Source organism: Mesoplodon mirus, assembly GCF_964341445.2.
Source record: "Mesoplodon mirus genome assembly, chromosome: 1".
Lineage (NCBI taxonomy): Eukaryota > Metazoa > Chordata > Mammalia > Artiodactyla > Ziphiidae > Mesoplodon > Mesoplodon mirus.
The window spans coordinates 7467710-7487456 of NC_138976.1; the positions used below are offsets into that span (position 1 = coordinate 7467710).

Below are 19747 nucleotides of genomic sequence, written 5' to 3' on the forward strand. Positions count from 1 at the left end.
CGCACAGGCCCAGCGGCCACGGCCCACGGGCCCAGCCGCTCCGCGGCATATGGGATCCTCCCAGACCGGGGCACGAACCCGTATCCCCTGCATCGGCAGGCGGACTCTCAACCACTGCGCCACCAGGGAGGCCCTCTTTTTTTTTTTTTATAAATTATTTTATTTATTTATTTAGGCTGCGTTGGGTCTTTGTTGCTGCGCACGGGCTTTCTCTGGTTGTGGCGAGCGGGGGCTACTCTTCGTTGCAGTGCGCGGGCTTCTCATTGCGGTGGCTTCTCTTATTGCAGAGCACGGGCTCTAGGCGCACGGGCTTCAGTAGTTGCAGCACGTGGGCTCAGTAGTTGTGGCTCGCAGGCTCTAGAGCACAGGCTGAGTAGTTGTGGCACACGGGCTTAGTTGCTCCGCGGCATGTGGGATCTTCCCGGACCAGGGCTTGAATCCGTGTCCCCTGCATTAGCAGGCGGATTCTTAACCACTGCGCCACCAGGGAAGCCCCCCCCCTTCTCTCGGACCTGCCTTCCTCCATCATCAGCAACACAGAAGCTACATTTGTATTACAGATCCTGTGTGCCCCATCTTCCACACTGGCTAGTTAGGTTAGGACTAGTCACGCTGAGCTGATCAGCCAGCTGACAGAGTCAATTCCTTGAAGTGGCCACTCCTGTGACACGTACACATGTAAGCAGTGGGGCTGCCCTGCTATGTGGACCAAAGAACAGCAGTCTACAAAATCAGAATGGACGTGGACAGAGGGAAGCCAAGAGGAGAGAGAAAAGGGTCCTAAAATTTCTGGCTCCTGAGATCCAGCTCCATTCCTGCCATAGGGTCTGTGAAACTGCTTATCTATCTATCTATCTATCTATCTAGGCTGCGCCAGGTCTTAGTTGCTGTACGTGGGATCTTCCATGTGGCATGCAGGATCTTTTTTTTTAGTTACGGCGTGTGGACTTCTTAGTTTCAGCATGCAGACTCTTAGTTGTGGCATGCATGCGGGATCTAGTTCCCCAACCAGGGATCGAACCCAGTCCCCCAGCATTGGGAGCACAGTGTCTTACCCACTGGACCACCAGGGAAGTTCCGAAACTGCTTTATCTTTAGAAGAAACCCCCCTACCCCACCCACTTTTTCTTTCCTTTCTTTTTACTTTTCTTTCTTTTTTCTTTTTTTTTATTTGCTTAAGTAGATCTGAATTAGTTTCCATTATTTAAAATCAACGTTTGAACAAATACAGCATCTCCAGTTTAGAAGTACCCTGCCAAATTCCTAATCACTTTAAGAAATATTTTAAAATCTCAGAAATGTCCTCCCCAAACCACTGATTCAGTTCCATTAAAAAAGGTGAGAGGGCTTCCTTGGTGGCGCAGTGGTTGAGAGTCCACCTGCCGATGCAGGGGACATGGGTTCGTGCCCCGGTCCGGGAAGATCCCACATGCCGCGGAGCGGCTGGGCCCGTAAGCCATGGCTGCGGAGCCTGTGCTCCGCAACGGGAGAGGTCACAACAGTGAGAGGCCCGCGTACAGCAAAAAAAAAAAAAAAAAAAAAGAAGGGGAGAGAGGGGCAGCACATTTCTTAGGAAGTAAGAGAAGCAGGAAGAAACCAAGAATTAAATAATGAGATACCACAGAAACCTCAAGGCTAATAATCCCAGAAAAACAGAAGCAGAGACTGTAACCTTACTGAGATATTAAAATATATACATTTCCACACAAGTTTACTCAGCTCACCTTCCTGCTAAGTCATACCCTACTATTACTTGACTGACGGTTTCAAAGGGCTCCATTGGCCAAATCCCCAGCTGGCCCCACTCCCCGTGGCTCTCCAGTTAGGAAAATAGGTCCCAACCCTATGCCTGATATGGCCTCCCACATCCCATATGCCACAACGGCACCATATCCTTCTTTAAATTCTGCTCCGAATCTAACTACTCATGGACACCCACCTTTCAAGAGGCAGTAATTAGGTCACCTCTCTCTCAGTCATTCAACATTTACTGGGCACTAACTCTAGAAAATGTTCGTGTCTGACTGGGTTGTAAGCTCTTAAAGTGCTTACAATAATGATGGAGACAAAGGGACATAGTTACAGAATAGGCAGGAAAATGAAGAATGGCAAAACTAGAGTCTAATCAGATATAGAGAATGAACTAGAGAATGCAGTCAGGGGGATGACTTGCCGGTTTCAACTAAGGTGACCGAGTAGATAAGGTGCTATTGATTACTTAGAGCGAACAGGAGAAAAGGCAGGCAAGAGGAAGATGATGAGTTCATATCGGAACATTCTAAACCTGACAAAGCTGAGGGGCATCTAGGCAGAGCTGCCCCTCGGGTAGCTGGAGCGAGGGAACCTGAAGCTCAAAGGAAAGGAATGACCCAGAGACCGAGCTGGGTGTCATGTGTGCAGAGGTCAAGTCTGATGCCATGGGGGGTCTTTAGAATGAGAAGAACTTAGGGGTAGAAGCACATCCCTGAGGACACACTTACCACTGGTGTGGGGGCAGGAGACTGAGGAACCCCCAAAGGAGAAAGAGAGGGAGGAGGAGAAGCTGGAAATTAATGCTGCTGCGGAAGCCAGAGGAGTAGAGGTGATGGAGGGAATAATCAACGGTACCAAAAGGCAACATGGGGGCTTCCCTGGTGGCGCAGTGGTTGAGAATCTGCCTGCCAATGCAGGGGACATGGGTTCGAGCCCTGGTCCGGGAAGATCCCACATGCTGTGGAGCAACTAAGCCTGTGCGCCACAACTACTGAGCCCATGAGCCACAACTACTGAAGCCCGCGTGCCTAGAGCCCATGCTCTGCAACGAGAAGCCACCACAATGAGAAGCCCACGCACCTCAACCAAGAATAGCTTGCTGCAACTAGAGAAAGCCTGCACACAGCAACGAAGACCCAATGCAGCCAAAAATAAATTAATTAACCAAAAGGCAACAAGAAAATTAGAAAATACTGAGAAGACACAGAATCAAAAGAAACAGATTTTAGAATGTGAGTGACAGGCATGTTTAAAGGGAAGGGAGCCTGTAAAAGGGAGTAATGTTGCAGAAAACAGGAGCGATCTCTCTTGAAGGAGATGGGAGGGGATGAGAATGAGGCTCCTGAGCCTCGTTCAAGGCTCAGGCAGAAGGGTAAGTGTGGGCCGGAAAGGTACCGCATCTTTAGAAGCAGGAGACAAAGAGGTGAATACAGCTGCATATCGGTGGAAGGGGGTGCATCTGAGGATCTCACACCTGGCATCTCAAATTTTCCTGATGAAGGAGCAGGCAGGGCTGCCTGCGGTCAACTGAGGGGTAAAGACTTGAGGATGAGCCTGAGGAGAGCAGCGAAGGTGTGGAACGGCTGTTCGGTCAACCTTGCCCCCGTTGCCTTGGCTATCAAAGGAAATGGCACTTTCAATTCTAGAAAGTGATATGTGTTTACTTATTTAGACCTTGCCCTGTTCCAGAAGGAATTCCAGGCAGCCATGTGATATGGAAGTTCTGTCATGTAGCCTCTCAAGGGCAGGAACTACAACTGCTTATGCTTTCTGGGCAACAAGTTACTCAAGGGAACTGGGACCCAGGCTGAGTCAGAGCAGCTTGCCCGCTGCATGTGCTCCCCAGCCACTGGGCAGCACAGTCTGTACTGTGGAGGCTTCCACATCTGAGCTCTGTGAAAATGAACCTCTGTTTCTAAAGAAGAGGAAAAAGGGCTTTCCCCTGTCTGGTTCTTCCTCTCTAAATCTCAGTCTCTGGAGAGAAAAGGAAAGCGTTCTCAAGTGTTAACAAGCAGGCTTTGAGTCTGGAAAAGCTAATGTTGTAGGACAAAAAGCAAAGAATACAAGTCACATCCTAGGTTCTCTTAGGGGTGCTTTCTGCAATAACTTCTAACCTTAGGTAAGAGCCTTCCTAAACAATTCACTTTTTTTTCTTTTTGGCTGCCTTGGGTCTTCATTGCTGCGCACAGGCTTTCTTTAGTTGCAGTGAGTGGGGGTTACTCTTTGTTGCAGTGCACGGGCTTCTCATTGCGGTGGCTTCTCTTGTGGAGCATGGGCTCTAGGCATGCGGGCTTCAGTAGTTGCAGCACATGGGCTCAGCAGTTGTGGCGCACAGGCTTAGTTACTCTGCAGCATGTGGGATCTTCCTGGACCAGGGATTGAACCTGTGTCCCCTGCATTGGCAGGCGGATTCTTTTTTTTTTTTTAATTAATTACTTTGTTTTTATTTTTGGCTGTGTTGGGTCTTCGTTGCTGCACGCAGGCTTTCTCTAGTTGCGGCAAGCAGGGGCTAATTTTTGTTGTGGTGCAAGGGTTTCTCATTGTGGTGGCTTCTCTCTTTTTTTTTTTTTTTTTTTTTTTTGTGGTACATGGGCCTCTCACTGTTGTGGCCTCTCCCGTTGCAGAGCACAGGCTCCAGACACGCAGGCTCAGCGGCCACGGCTCACGGGCCCAGCCGCTCCGCGGCATGTGGGATCTTCCCAGACCGGGGCACGAACCCGTGTCCCCTGCATCGGCAGGCGGACTCTCAACCATTGTGCCACCAGGGAAGCCCACAGTGGCTTCTCTTGTTGCGGAGCACGGGCTCTAGGCACGCAGGCTTCAGTAGTTGTGGCACTGTGCTCAGTAGTTGTGGCTTGCGGGCTCTTGAGCACAGGCTCAGTAGCTGTGGCGCATGCGCTTAGCTGCTCCGCAGCATGTGGGATCTTCCCGGGCAAGGACTCGAACCCATGTCCCCTGCATTGGCAGGCAGATTCTTAACCACTGCACCACCAGGGAAGCCCCTGGCAGGCAGATTCTTAACCACTGCGCCACCAGGGAAGTCCCTGATAATCTACTATTAATATATAGCTTATTTTTTTTTAAATGTGTCAACAAACACATAATGATTACCTTCTACATGTTGAGAGAAAACAAAGGAGGGTAAGCTATATGCATATTGCTTATATACCTAATCCAGCGGTCCACATTTATTGAAACACATTCTATTTATAGGAACCTTACAGATAAGTGGATTTGGAATCTCAAAAAATACTTGTACAATGAAGTGAAGGGCTGTGTTCTTAATTCCTCTGACCAACCTGCAATGGTGGAGATTTGGCTCACTGGAGTGGTGGCAGCCTTCTGGAGGTCCATCTTGATCCTTTTGTCCTGTCAGAACGGAGCAGTGAGAAGGCAGAGTGTTCTGAAGATGCCCTTAGGGTTCAGGAATGTGACACGCTAGCTACATTCCTCTGGGACACGAGGCTGTGGGCGGCACCATGCAGCCCAGAGAATTCCCAACTCCCACCCCTCCTACCTGAATATCTTTGCTGTTGCTCAGCCCCTCAAAGGCCAACACACACTGACTGGAGGCCTCCTGCAGCTGCTGGTACCACTGCATTGTACTATCTTGCGCCTTCACCTGGAGGTCTGAGGAATGAAAGAAAGGCTTTCATAATAGGAGAATTTATTAAACATTTAATACGAGCCAGATACTGTTCTAATCACCTTATATATGTATTAACTGCTTTCACTGTTATAATAATCCTATGAGGTAGATTCTATTATTATCTTCATGTTACAGATAAGGAAACAGTCATGGAAAGGTTACGTAACTTGCCAAAGTCACGTTGCCAGGAAGTACAAAAACTAGATTCGCACTGATCTGGCTCCAAAGGCAGCATTCTGAACCACTATGCTATATCGATGCTCTTATGTATTCAATAAACATATATTCTATACATACTTATTTAAAATACTCAGTAGCAGTAATATTTGGAATAATACATCTACTAGAATTATACAGAATTTCAAGTCCTCATGGCAAATGTTGGAATCTGACGTCAGGCTTCACATCAACGAAAACTAAATGTAATTCACTGAAAGTACTGACTTTTACATTATTTAAAAGTTCTGGTAAATTGTCCTGTAGCTTAAATATAATATTCAAAACACGTTCTTGTTTCTTTCCCCATTATGAAACTTTTACACATCAAGTTGAAGGACCATTTCCACACCAAGACCTACCTTCATTCAGTTTCCCTGCTGGGCCCTGCCTGGAAGCTGGGGGCTCTTTGTGGACCTCTGGCCCCTGCTGCACCTGTGACTCTTGCCGCTTTACCTGGGCCTCCTCTTCATCCTGCCTCCTCTTGTCCTCACAGGCCCTGGCGATTTCCTGCTGCAAGTTCACAAGGAGGTCCCGCATTTCCTGCAGCGCTCTCTCAGCCACAGCTTGCTCCTCTGCTGTGGGAAAGCCGTTCTGTCACAGAGTCAGAGGCAGAGCTTAGTGGTTCTTTCTTAGGTACCTGAGGTGCTGAATCATACCTCACACAAGTCCACACATTCCTAAACTGGAATTGTGCCAGTGGAGTACCCACATTCAACACTTTGATACCTACTGCTTTCCTGTTCTCTTAAAGGTAATACCGATTTACCATCACATCCACAGGATCGACAGAGAGATTTTTCAATATTCTCACCAACACTGGCTGGAATAACTTTTTTTTTTAAAGATGGTAGCCAATTCTTTTTTATTTTATTTAATTTAATTATTTATTTTTTGGCTGCGTTGGGTCTTCGTTGCTGCGCGCGGGCTTTCTCTAGTTGTGGTGAGCGGGGGCTACTCTTCCTTGTGGTGCGTGGGCTTCTCGTTGTAGTGGCTTCTCTTGTTGTGGAGCACGGGCTCTAGGCGCGCAGGCTTCAGTAGTTGTGGCACGTGGGCTCAGCAGTTGTGGCTCTCGGGCTCTAGAGCGCACGCTCAGCAGTTGTTGTGCACGGGCTTAGTTGCTCCACGGCATGTGGTATCTTCCCGCACCAGAGCTTGAACCTGTGTCCCCTGCATTAGCAGGCAGGTTCTTAACCACTGTGCCACCAGGGAAGTCCCTGAACTCTTATATTAAACCAACTTGTGCCAGATAGTAAAACAACAGCAACAAAAAAATTCTACAGGATATTCATGATAAGTTTTGTCTTCTAGGTACTAAAATGTATTATAAAGCTATAATTCAATTAAATTAGAATGATCCTGATATAAGAATAAAAACACATCATCAAGGAAACAGAAAAAAATACTGAATAGACACATGTATATGTATAACTGAATCACTTTGCTGTACACCGGAAGCTAACACAACATTGTTAGTCAACTCTGCTCCAATATAAAATAAAAATTTAAAAAAGCAATACTGAGAAAGAGCTCCTAGGATACTGTGTAGTGTGATAAGAGATATTTACAAATCAGGAGGGAAAGTGGTAATAAAATAGTGTGAATATTTTACAGCATAACATTTCACATATTTTATCTCCCACCAACCATCAAATAAATTCCAGGTGGATTAAGTGAGGGGAAAAAACCCAAAGCATTCTTACACCAAAAATGTCATAAGGGGGCTTCCCTGGTGGCGCAGTGGTTGAGAGTCCGCCTGCCGATGCAGGGGACATGGGTTCGTGCCCCGGTCCGGGAAGATCCCACATGCCACGGAGCGGCTGGGCCCGTGAGCCATGGCTGCTGAGCCTGCGCGTCTGGAGCCTGTGCTCCACAACAGGAGAGGCCACAACAGTGAGAGGCCCGCGTACCGCCAAAAAAAAAAAAAAAGAAAGCTGGAGTAGCTATACTCATATCAGATAAAATAGACTTTAAAATAAAGAGTGTTACAAGAGACAAGGAAGGACACTACATAATGATCAAGGGATCAATCCAAGAAGAAGATATAACAATTATATATGCACCCAACATAGGGGCACCTCAATACATAAGGCAACTGCTAACAGCTATAAAACAGGAAATCGACAGTAACACAATAATAGTGGGGGACTTTTAACACCTCACTTACACCAATGGACAGATCATCCAAAGTGAAAACAAGTAAGGAAACAGAAGCATTAAATGACACAACAGACCAGATAGATTTAATTGATATTTATAGGACATTCCATCCAAAAACAGCAGATTACACTTTCTTCTCAAGTGCGCACTGAACATTCTCCAGGATAGATCACATCTTGGGTCACAAATTAAGCCTCAGTAAATTTAAGAAAATTGAAATCACATCAAGCATCTTTTCTGACCACAATGGTATGAGATTAGAAATGAATTACAGGGGAAAAAACATAAAAAGTACAAACACATGTAGGCTAAACAATACGTTACTAAATAACTAAGAGACCACTGAAGAAATCAAAGAGGAAATCAAAAAATACCTAGAGACAAATGACAATGAAAACACGACGATCCAAAACCTATGGGATGCAGCAAAAGCAGTTCTAAGAGGGAAGTTTATAGCTATACAAGCCTACCTCAAGAAACAAGAAAAATCTCAAATAAACAATCTAACCTTACACCTAAAGGAACTAGAGAAAGAAGAACAAACAAAACCCAAAGTTAGCAGAAGGAAAGAAATCATAAAGATCAGAGCAGAAATAAATGAAATAGAAACAAAGAAAACAATAGCAAAGATCAATAAAACTAAAAGCTGGGGCTTCCCTGGTGGCGCAGTGGTTCAGAGTCCACCTGCCGATGCAGGGGACACGGGTTCGTGCCCGGGTCCGGGAAGATCCCACATGCCGCGGAGCGGCTGGGCCCGTGAGCCATGGCCGCTGAGCCTGCGCGTCTGGAGCCTGTGCTCCGCAACGGGAGGCCACAACAGTGAGAGGCCTGCATACCGCAAAACAAACAAACAAACAAACAAAACTAAAAGCTGGTTCTCTGAGAAGATAAACAAAATTGATAAACCATTAGCCAGACTCATCAAGAAAAAGAGGGAGAGGACTCAAATCAATAAAATTAGAAATGAAAAAGGAGAAGTTACAACAGACACCGCAGAAATAAAAAGCATCTTAAGAGACTACTACTAGCAACTCTTTTCCAATAAAATGGACAACCTGGAAGAAATGGACAAATTCTTAGAAAGGTATAACCTTCCAAGACTGAACCAGGAAGAAGCAGAAAATATGAACAGACCAATCACAAGTAATTAAATTAAAACTGTGATTAAAAATTTTCCAACAGGGCCTCCCTGGTGGCGCAGTGGTTGAGAGTCCGCCTGCCGATGTAGGGGATACGGGTTCGTGCCCCGGTCCGGGAGGATCCCATATGCCGCGGAGCGGCTGGGCCCGTGAGCCATGGCCGCTGAGCCTGCGCATCCGGAGCCTGTACTCCGCAACGGGAGAGGCCACAACAGTGAGAGGCCCGCAGACCGCAAAAAAAAAAAAAAAAAAAAAAAAAAATTTTCCAACAAACAAAAGTTCAGGGCCAGATGGCTTCACAGGTGAATTCTATCAAACATTTAGAGAAGAGCTAACACCTATCCTTCTCAAACTCTTCCAAAAAACTGCAGAGAAAGGAACACTCCCAAACTCATTCTATGAGGCCACCATCATCCTGATACCAAAACCAGACAAAGATACTACAAAAAAAGAAAATTACAGACCAGTAACACTGATGAATATAGATGCAAAAATCCACAAAAAAATACTAGCAAACAGAATCCAACAACACATTAAAAGGATCATACACCATGATCAAGTGGGATTTATCCCAGGGATGCAAGGGTTCTTCAGTATATGCAAATCAATCAATGTGACACACCATATTAACAAATTGAAGAATAAAAACCATATGATCACCTCAATAGATGCAGAAAAAGCTTCTGACAAAATTCAACACCCATTTATGATAAAAACTCTCCAGAAAGTGGGCATAGAGGGAACCTACCTCAACATAATAGAGGCCATAGATGACAAACCCACAGCAAACATCATTCTCAATGGTGAAAAACTGAAAGCATTTCCTATAAGATCAGGAACAAGACAAAGGTGTCCACTCTCACCACTATGATTCAACATAGTTTTGGAAGTTCTAGCCACGGCAGTCAGAGAAGAAAAAGAAATAAAAGGAATACAAATTGGAAAAGAAGAAGTAAAACTGTCACTGTCTGCAGATAACATGATACTATACATAGAGAATCCTAAAAATGCCACCAGAAAACTACTAGAGCTAATCAACGAATTTGGTAAAGTTGCAGGATACAAATTTAATGCACAGAAATCTCTTGCATTCCTATACACTAATGATGAAAAATCTAAAAGAGAAATTATGGAAACCATTTACCACTGAAACAAAAAGAATAAAATACCTAGGAATAAACCTACCTAGGCAGATAAAATACCTGTATGCAGAAAATTATAAGACGCTGATGAAAGAAATTAAAGATGATACCAACAGATGGAGAGAAATACCATGTTCTTAGATTGGAAGAATCAATATTGTGAAAATGATTATACTACCCAAAGCAATCTACAGATTCAATGCAATCCTTATCAAATTACCAATGGCATTTTTTATAGAACTAGAACAAATCATCTTAAAATTTGTACAGAGACACAAAAGACCCCAAATAGCCAAAGCAGTCTTGAGGGAAGAAAACGGAGCTGGAGGAATCAGACTCCCTGACTTCAGACTATACTACAAAGCTACAGTAATCAAGACAATATGGTACTGGCTCAAAAACAAAAACATAGATCAATGGAACAAGATAGAAAGCCCAGAGATAAACCCACACACCTATGGCTAACTCATCTATGACAAAGGAGGAAAGATATGCAATGGAGAAAAGACAGTCTCTTCAATAAGTGGTGCTGGGAAAACTGGCCAGCTACATGTAAAAGAATGAAATTAGAACACTCCTTAACACCATACACAAAAATAAACTCAAAATAGATTCGAGACCTAAATGTAAGACTGGACACTATAAAACTCTTAGAGGAAAACATAGGAAGAACACTCTTTGACATAAATCACAGCAAGATCTTTTTTGATCCACCTCCTAGAGTAATGGCAATAAAAACAAAAATAAACAAGTGGGACCTAATGAAACTTAAAAGCTTTTGCACAGCAAAGGAAACTACAAACAAGACGAAAAGACAACCCTCAGAATGGGAGAAAATATTTGCAAATGAAGCAACTGACAAAGGATTAATCTCTAAAATTTATAAGCAGCTCATGCAGCTCAATAACAAAAAAACAAACAACCCAATCCAAAAATGGGCAGAAGACCTAAATAGACATTTCTCCACAGAAGATATACAGACTGCCAACAAACACATGAAGGAATGCTCAACATCTTTAATCATTAGAGAAATGCAAATCAAAACTACAATGAGATATCATCTCACACCAGTCAGAATGGCCATCATCCAAAAACCTAGAAACAATAAATGCTGGAGAGGTTGTGGAAAAAAGGGAACAACACTCTTGCACAGCTGGTGGGAATGTGAATTGGTACAGCCACTATGGAGAACAGTATGGAGGTTCCTTAAAAAACTACAAATAGAACTACCATATGACCCAGCAATCCCACTACTGGGCATATACCCTGAGAAAATCATAATTCAAAAAGAGTCATGTACCAAAATGTTCATAGCAGCCCTATTTACAATAGGTCGGAGGTGGAAACAACCTAAATGTCCATCATCAGATGAATGGATAAAGAAGATGTGGCACATATATACAATGGAATATTACTCAGCCATAAAAAGAAACGAAATTGAGCTATTTGTAATGAGGTGGATAGACCTAGAGTCTGTCATACAGAGTGAAGTAAGTCAGAAAGAGAAAGACAAATACCATATGCTAACACATATATATGGAATTTAAGAAGAAAAAAAATGTCATGAAGAACCTAGGGGTAAGACAGGAATAAAGACACAGACCTACTAGAGAATGGACTTGAGGATATGGGGAGGGGGGAGGGTAAGCTGTGACAAAGAGAAAGAGAGGCATGGACATATATACACTACCAAATGTAAGGTAGATAGCTAGTGGGAAGCAGCCGCATAGTACAGGGAGATCAGCTCGGTGCTTTGTGACCGCCTGGAGGGGTGGGATAGGGAGGGTGGAAGGGAGACGCAAGAGGGAGGGGATGTGGGAACATATGTATATGTATAACTGATTCATTTTGTTATAAAGCAGAAACTAACACACCATTGTTAGGCAATTATACTCCAATAAAGATGTAAAAAAAAATAGATTCAAGACCTAAATGTAAGACCGGGCACTATAAAACTCTTAGAGGAAAACATAGGAAGAACACCCTTTGACATAAATCACAGCAAGATCTTTTTTGATCCACCTCCTAGAGTAATGGCAATAAAAACAAAAATAAACAAGTGGGACCTAATGAAACTTAAAAGCTTTTGCACAGCAAAGGAAACCATAAACAAGACGAAAAGACAACCCTCAGAATGGGAGAAAATATTTGCAAATGAATCAACGGACAAAGGATTAATCTCCAAAATATATAAACAGCTCATGCAGCTCAATATTAAAGAAACAAACAACCCAATCCAAAAATGGGCAGAAGACCTAAATAGACATTTCTCCAAAGAAGACATACAGATGGCCAACAAACACATGAAAGGATGCTCAACATCACTAATTATTAGAGAAATGCAAATCAAAACTACAATGAGGTATCACCTCACACCAGTTAGAATGGGTATCATCAGAAAATCTACAAACAACAGATGCTGGAGAGGGTGTGGAGAAAAGGGAACCCTCTTGCACTGTTGGTGGGAATGTAAACTGATACAGCCACTATGGAGAACAGTATGGAGGTTCCTTAAAAAACTAAAAATAGAATTACCATATGACCCAGCAATCCCACTACTGGGCATATACCCAGAGAAAACCATAATTCAAAAAGACACATGCAGGCTTCCCTGGTGGCGCAGTGGCTGAGAGTCCGCCTGCCGATGCAGGGGACACGGGTTCGTGCCCCGGTCCGGGAAGATCCCACATGCCGCAGAGTGGCTAGGCCCGTGAGCCATGGCCGCAGAGCGTGCTCCGCAACGGGAGAGGCCACAACAGTGAGAGGCCCGCATACCGCAAAAAAAAAAAAAAAAAAAGACACATGCACCGCAATGTTCATTGCAGCACAATTTACAATAGCCAGGTCATGGAAGCAACCTAAATGCCCATTTACAGATGAATGGATAAAGAAGATGTGGTACATATACACAATGGAATATTACTCAGCCATAAAAAGGAACGAAATTGAGTCATTTGTTGAGACGTGGATGGATCTAGAGACTGTCATACAGAGTGAAGTCAGAAAGAGAAAAACAAATATCGTATATTAACGCATATATATGGAACCTAGAAAAATGGTACAGATGAACCGGTTTGCAGGGCAGAAGTTGAGACACAGATGTAGAGAACAAACGTATGGACACCAAGCGGGGGAAACTGCGGTGGGGTGGGGATGGTGGTGTGCTGAATGGGCGACTGGGATTGATATGTATACACTGATGTGTATAAAATTGATGACTAATAAGAACCTGCAGCATAAACAAACAAACCAACAAAAAACAACTAATACTAAACTTTCTTTGGGTTATTTGTATGGAAATATGTTAATATAAATGTTTCAGACATTACAAAAAAAAAAAATCCAAGGGTTAGGGTTAGCAATTGCATTGAAATTTTCCAGAATGTAGGAAATTTTATAGAACAAATGATCCAGATTCTTCAACAATGGCAAGAAAAAAGAGAGAGATAAGGGAGTCTTTTTTTTTTTTTTTTTTTTTTTTTTTTTTAATTTATTTGGCTGCGTTGGGTCTTCGTTTCTGTGCGAGGGCTTTCTCTAGTTGCGGAGAGCGGGGGCCACTCTTCATCGCGCTGCGCGGGCCTCTCACTGTCGCGGCCTCTCCCGTTGCGGAGCACAGGCTCCAGACTCGCAGGCTCAGTAGTCATGGCTCACGGGCCCAGTCGCTCCGCGGCATGCGGGATCCTCCCAGACCAGGGTTCGAACCCGTGTCCCCTGCATTGGCAGGCAGACTCTCAACCACTGCGCCACCAGGGAAGCCCGATAAGGGAGTCTTAACATTAAAAGACTTAAGTAAGACATAGCAAACCAAAAAGTTGAACTTTGTATGGATGTTAATTTTCCAACCAATTGTAAAAAAAAAAAAAAAAATTATTGAGACAGCTGGAGAAATTTCAACACTGGCTAGATATCTGATCATATTAAATGAATTATTAGTTTTTTAGGTACAATATTAGTGTTTCGGTTATGTAATAGAGAGTTATATCTTTTAGAGATACATACTAAATTATTTTGCAGATGAAGTAGTATGTTTGAGATTTACTGTAAAACCATCTGGAGGAAGGGGTGCAGGTGGCAGCATAGATGAAATGAGACTGCCATGTGCGGATTCTTGAGGGAGCTGGGGAGTGGGTGCCAAAAGGTACATCATGCTCTTCTCTCCATTTCCGTGTAGGTTTGAAATTTTACAAAAAGAAGGGTAAACAAAAGCCAAAAAGAGAATTGAAAGGTAACAGTAAACTATAAATTTCTGCCTCAAATATGATAAATGCTTAAGGTTCTTAATATTTAGAACTCATATAAGTTGATTTTTCAAAACACAAACTGGTAGAGATATGAAAAAAGGGCAAAGAACATAGAATTTAGGAATTCTCTGGTGGTCCAGTGGTTAGGACACCATGTTTTCACTGCCGAGGGTGTGGATTCCATCCCTGGTCGGGGAATTAAAATAAGATCCTGCAAGCTGTGCAGCGTGGCCAAAAATTTTAAAAAAGGAAAAAAAAAGTTAAAGAAAAAAAAAGAACATACAATTCATAGAAGTGTGAACTGGTACAACTTTAGGATGCAAATCAAGAACCTTAAAGTTGGGACTTCCCTAGTGGTTCAGTGGATAAGACTCTGTACTCCCAATGCAGGGGGCCCAGGTTTGATCCCTGGGAGGGAACTAGATCCCACATGCATGCCACAACTAAGGAGCCAGCGAGCTGCAACTAAGGAGTCCATATGCTGCAGCTAAAGAGCCGGCAGGCCGCAACTAAGACCAGGTGCAACCAAAAAAAAAAAAAAAAACCTTCAAGTTCTTTGACCAAGTAATTCCATTTGTAGGAATTTACGTCAAAGAAATAATCAAAAATACAGATAAGACATACACAAAGTGATATCACTGCAGTGTTACTCATGATAGAGAAAATATGGAAACTTAAATATTCACCAATAGGCATGTTTTTTCAATAAATTTTGGTATGGTTACATGTTGGAAGTATCCGATTTCATCTGTTCATCAAATATTTATTGAATACCTATTATGTGTCAAGGCAATACTTGCAGGTTTTACCACTTCAATGACTATAGGAATTACGTGTTCAAAATACCATATCAACTGAAAAAATGCAATATACATTTCTGTTAGGTTTTAATTTTTATCATAAGCATAGCAGGCATTCAGTTGATATTAATGAATGAACTAAAGTATTTTGCAGTTGGAAGAAACACATTTTTTTTTAACCTAAGATAAGAAATTATATCTATATTAGCCCAATTTAGAGTGGGCATCACACACACACACACACAGGCCAAAAGAAATACAAAACACTAACAGTGGTCATCTCTAGGTAAGAGGATGACAAGCGGTAATAAGCAGGTATTAGTTTTAAATCACAAAACAATTTTGCTTTCAATGTTCTTCATTTCAAAGACAGAGTCTTCCTGAAGTCCCCTCACCTCAGAAGTGGCCCGGATGATCCCCGAGATGAGGCCACACAGCTGGTTGCCTCGGGTCCGGAAGGCAGACAGGTCAACCCTGGGCAGGTCTCTGTGCTGGTCGGCGGAGTCCAGCTGCTGGCTGAGGTGCAGCACCTCCTCCTGCAGGGCGTAGAGGTTCCGCAGGCGGACCTGGCCCTCTTCCTTCCGGAGCCGCTCCTGCTCCACTTGCTTCAGGCGCTGCTGCTCCGCCTCCCGCAGCTTCAGGTTGAGAATCTACAGGAAGGGCGGTCAAATTAAGGGCTCCTGGGCCTTCCCTGTCTACATTCTTCCAGTCCTGTGTGGGCTACCTATTTTCACAGAGAGGCCCAGAGTGACAAAAGGACTGCCCCAAGTCAGCCACACAGTGGCATGACAGGGGCCAGGTCCTCTGTGACTGTGCTGGAACCTGACTCCTCAGGCACGTCACTCAGACACTGAACACCCACACGGACTCTCCCGAGCTCTGACCTTCGCCCTGTGATGATGCTCAGCTTTCAGCTTCTCTTGCTGCCCCAGGGCTTCTCTGGAGCTGAATGAAAAATGGAGGGAGGAAGAGTCAGGGATGCTTCCTAAAATTGTTCTACCTGTCCTAAAAGCCTCCTCTCTGTGTTGCATTGATCGTCTTTCCAAGGTTGGTCATTTTTCTAGGTTACAAGCTTCTTCGGCTATTTTATTTTGATATTTAAGGACTCAGAAGAAATTCAACTCCTTCCCTTTGGGTTTTATGTAGGGAAAGAGTTCCGGTGGACCATGCCGACATTCCCGTTGTAATTCAGGGAACTCACCTCTTCTCCATCACTTCCCGTAAGTCCTGGAATTCTTTGTGATGCTTCAGTTCCTTCCGCTCGTCAAAGCGCTTCAGCTGCTCAGATGCCATCTCAGAGAGGGCCAGCGCCTGCCTCTCCTGCTCCTCCTGCCAGTGCCTCAAGCCCTCCTGCAAAGGATCAGCACCAGCTCTCCGGAGCTCCATTACCCCCTGCTCATTTACCCCATGGGATGGCCTCCCATCAGCCCTTAACTCCATCAAAGATACTTCAGGGCATGGAATCATCTGCCTACTTCTTGGAACCTTTGCTTGAGTCACCTCTCCGCTTTGGGTTGATCCTTAAACTCAGCTGTTGTGGAAAGCTTTGCCAATTTGCCCCACATGGTTTATGTCACTCCAGTATAAGCTAAGAATGGACGGGTATTCACCAACATAGTATCAAATAGCCCTGCACGTTTAAGCTTCCATCCTTAAGCTTACTGTACTCTTTTTCTTTTTTGGCCACACTCTACAGCTTGTGGGATCTTAGCTCCTTGACTGGAGATCGAACCTGGGCCCTCGTCAGTGAAAGCGTGGAGTTCAGTAACCACTGGACCACCAGGGAATTTCCATCCTGTGTATTCTTTTTTTTTTTTTTTTTTTTTTTTTGCGGCACGTGGGCCTCTCACTGCTGTGGCCTCTCCCATTGCAGAGCACAGGCTCCGGACGCGCAGGCTCAGCGGCCATGGCTCACGGGCCCTGCCGCTCCCCGGCATGTGGGATCTTCCCGGACTGGGGCACGAACCGGTGTCTCCTGCATCAGCAGGCAGACTCTCAACCACCACGCCACCAGGGAAGCCCCCATCCTGTGTATTCTTATGAGAGCTTCAGGGTAATCTAAAGAAATCCTTATTCGAATTCCATAAACATGCTATGCACTCTCCTATCTCACTCCTTCCCTCAAGTTATTATCTCTGCCTAGAGTCTTTTCCTCCACCCTCACTTAGGAAAGTCCCTTTCCTTTATACCTAAGGGTATCAGGTATTCCATTTATTATTCACAAGAGTACTCTCATTTGTTTTTTCTAAAAATAAATTTATTTATTTGTTTATTTTTGGCTGCATTGGGTCTTCACTGCTGCGTGCAGGTTTTCTCCAGTTGCTGCGAGCGGGGGCTACTCTTCATTGCAGTGTGTGGGCTTCTCATTGCAGTGGCTTCTCTTGTTGAGGAGCATGGCTCTAGGTGCGCAGGCTTCAGTAGTTGTGGCATGCAGGCTCTACAGCACAGGCTCAGTAGTTGTGGCACACGGGCTTGGTTGCTCCGTGGCCTGTGGGATCTTTATGGACCAGGGCTCGAACCCATGTCCCCTGCATTGGCAGGCGGATTCTTAACCACTGCGCCACCAGGGAAGCCCTCTCATTTGGTTTTTAAGAGCAATTTGACATTTTAACTATCAAAATTTAAAGTGTATATATCCTTTGACACTATTCCATTTTAGGAATTTGTCCTGAGGAAATACTTGCATATGTGTGCAAAGATGTATGTACAAGGGGACTTCCCTGGTGGCGCAGTGGCTAAGAATCTGCTGGCCAATGCAGGGGACACGGGTTTGAGCCCTGGTCTGGGAAGATCCCACATGCCACGGAGCAACCAAGCCCATGCACCACAACTACTGAGCCTATGCTCTAGAACCCGCGAGCCACAACTACTGAGCTCACATGCCACAACTACTGAAGCCCCCATGCCTAGAGCCCCCGTGCTCAGCAACAAGAGAAGCCACTGCAATGAAAAGCCCACGTGCCACAACGAAGATCCAACGCAGCCAAAAATAAATAAAATAAATAAATTTATTTTTTAAAAAAAGATATATGTACAAGGATGCTCATTACAGCCCTGTTGATAATGGCAATAAATTTGAAACAATTTAAATTAACAGGGAAATAGTTAAATATATTACAGTAGGTCATACTAGAAAATACTCTGCAGCCTTTAAGGAAGATGACATGCTGTATACACTGGCATGGTGACATGTTAATATATATTATTAAGATATTAGGCTATTGTATTTTAAAAGTTATTTTAACACTTCTAGTAGGGCTTCCCTGGTAGCAAAGTGGTTAAGAATCTGCCTGCCAAAGAAGGGGACACCGGTTCAAGCCCTGGTCCAGGAAGATCCCACACGCCGTGGAGCAACTAAGCCTGTGCACCACGGCTGTTGCTGCGCTCTAGAGCCCTCGAGCCTCAGCTACTGAAGCCCATACACCTAGAGCCCGTACTCTGCAACAAGAGAGGCCACTGCAATAAGAAGCCTGTGCACTGCAGCGAGGAGTGGCCCCCACTCGCTGCAACTAGGGAGGGCCCGTGTGCAGCAACAAAGACCCAACTCAGCCAAAAATAAATAAGTAAGTAAGTAAATAAATAAATAAATTTACAAGAAGGAGAAAAAAACTTCCAGTAGAAGGCGGCAAATTGAACACAAATATATATATATATATATATATATATATATATCTCCTCTCCTCTGAGACTGTTTAATTAAAAGTTGGGGGCTTCCCTGGTGGCGCAGTGGTTGAGAGTCCGCCTGCCGATGCAGGGGACACGGGTTCGTGCCCCGCTCCGGGAAGATCCCACATGCCATGGAGTGGCTGGGCCCATGAGCCATGGCAGCTGAGCTTGTGCGTCCGGAGCCTGTGCTCCGCAACGGGAGGGGCCACAACAGTGAGAGGCCCGCGTACCACAAAAAAAAAAAAAAAAAAAAAAAAGAATCCGCCTGCCAATGCAGGAGACACGGGTTCAAGCCCTGGCCCAGGAAGATTCTCACATGCTGTGGAGCAGCTAAGCCCGTGCGCCACAACTACTGAGCCCGTGCTCTAGAGCCCGCGAGCCACAACTACTGAGCCCACAAGCCACAACTACTGAAGCCTGCGCGCCCAGAACCTATGCTCCACAACAAGAGAAGCCACCGCCGTAAGAAGCCTGCGCAGCACAACGAAGAGTAGCCCGCACTCACCGCAACTAGAAAAAGCCTGCGCGCAGCAACAAAGACCCAACACAGCCAAAAATAAATAAATAAAAATTAAAAAAAGAAAAAGTTTTACAAAACATGCATTGTCTTTCTAATAAAAAAATAAAGTCAAATAAACTAATTAAAATAGTGCTATTCTTTTTTCAAGAGGCTGTTAAGGTCAATCTTCTCAGTATAACCTTATCTGACAACAAAGATCATCTTCAAATTTTGGAGAAGTAAATGGAAGCCAGGAAAGCCCAGGTAATTTTCCCAAAGTCACATGTAAAATAGAAGAGGTAGGATTTGAAACCAGATTTGACTTTAGAGAGCTTACTCTTTCTTTCTTTCTTTCTTTCTTTTTTTTTTTTGCGGTACGCGGGCCTCTCACTGCTGTGGCCTCTCCCGCTGCGGAGCACAGGCTCCGGACGCACAGGCTCAGCGGCCATGGCTCACGGGCCCAGCCGCTCCGTGGCATGTGGG

General features: G+C 44.5%; 1 protein-coding gene across 1 annotated transcript in view; it reads right to left on the bottom strand.

The window, feature by feature from the left end:
• Positions 1 to 19747, bottom strand: part of GLE1 (GLE1 RNA export mediator) — a 41157-nt gene that overhangs the window by 7646 nt on the left and 13764 nt on the right. Inside the window, exons 4-9 of the mRNA XM_082621279.1 lie at positions 16301 to 16449; positions 15984 to 16044; positions 15495 to 15749; positions 5980 to 6211; positions 5270 to 5382; positions 5052 to 5121 (exon numbers count right to left, since the gene is read on the bottom strand). Coding sequence (XP_082477405.1) covers positions 5052 to 5121; positions 5270 to 5382; positions 5980 to 6211; positions 15495 to 15749; positions 15984 to 16044; positions 16301 to 16449 — 880 coding nt within the window. The remainder of the gene's footprint in view (positions 1 to 5051; positions 5122 to 5269; positions 5383 to 5979; positions 6212 to 15494; positions 15750 to 15983; positions 16045 to 16300; positions 16450 to 19747) is intronic.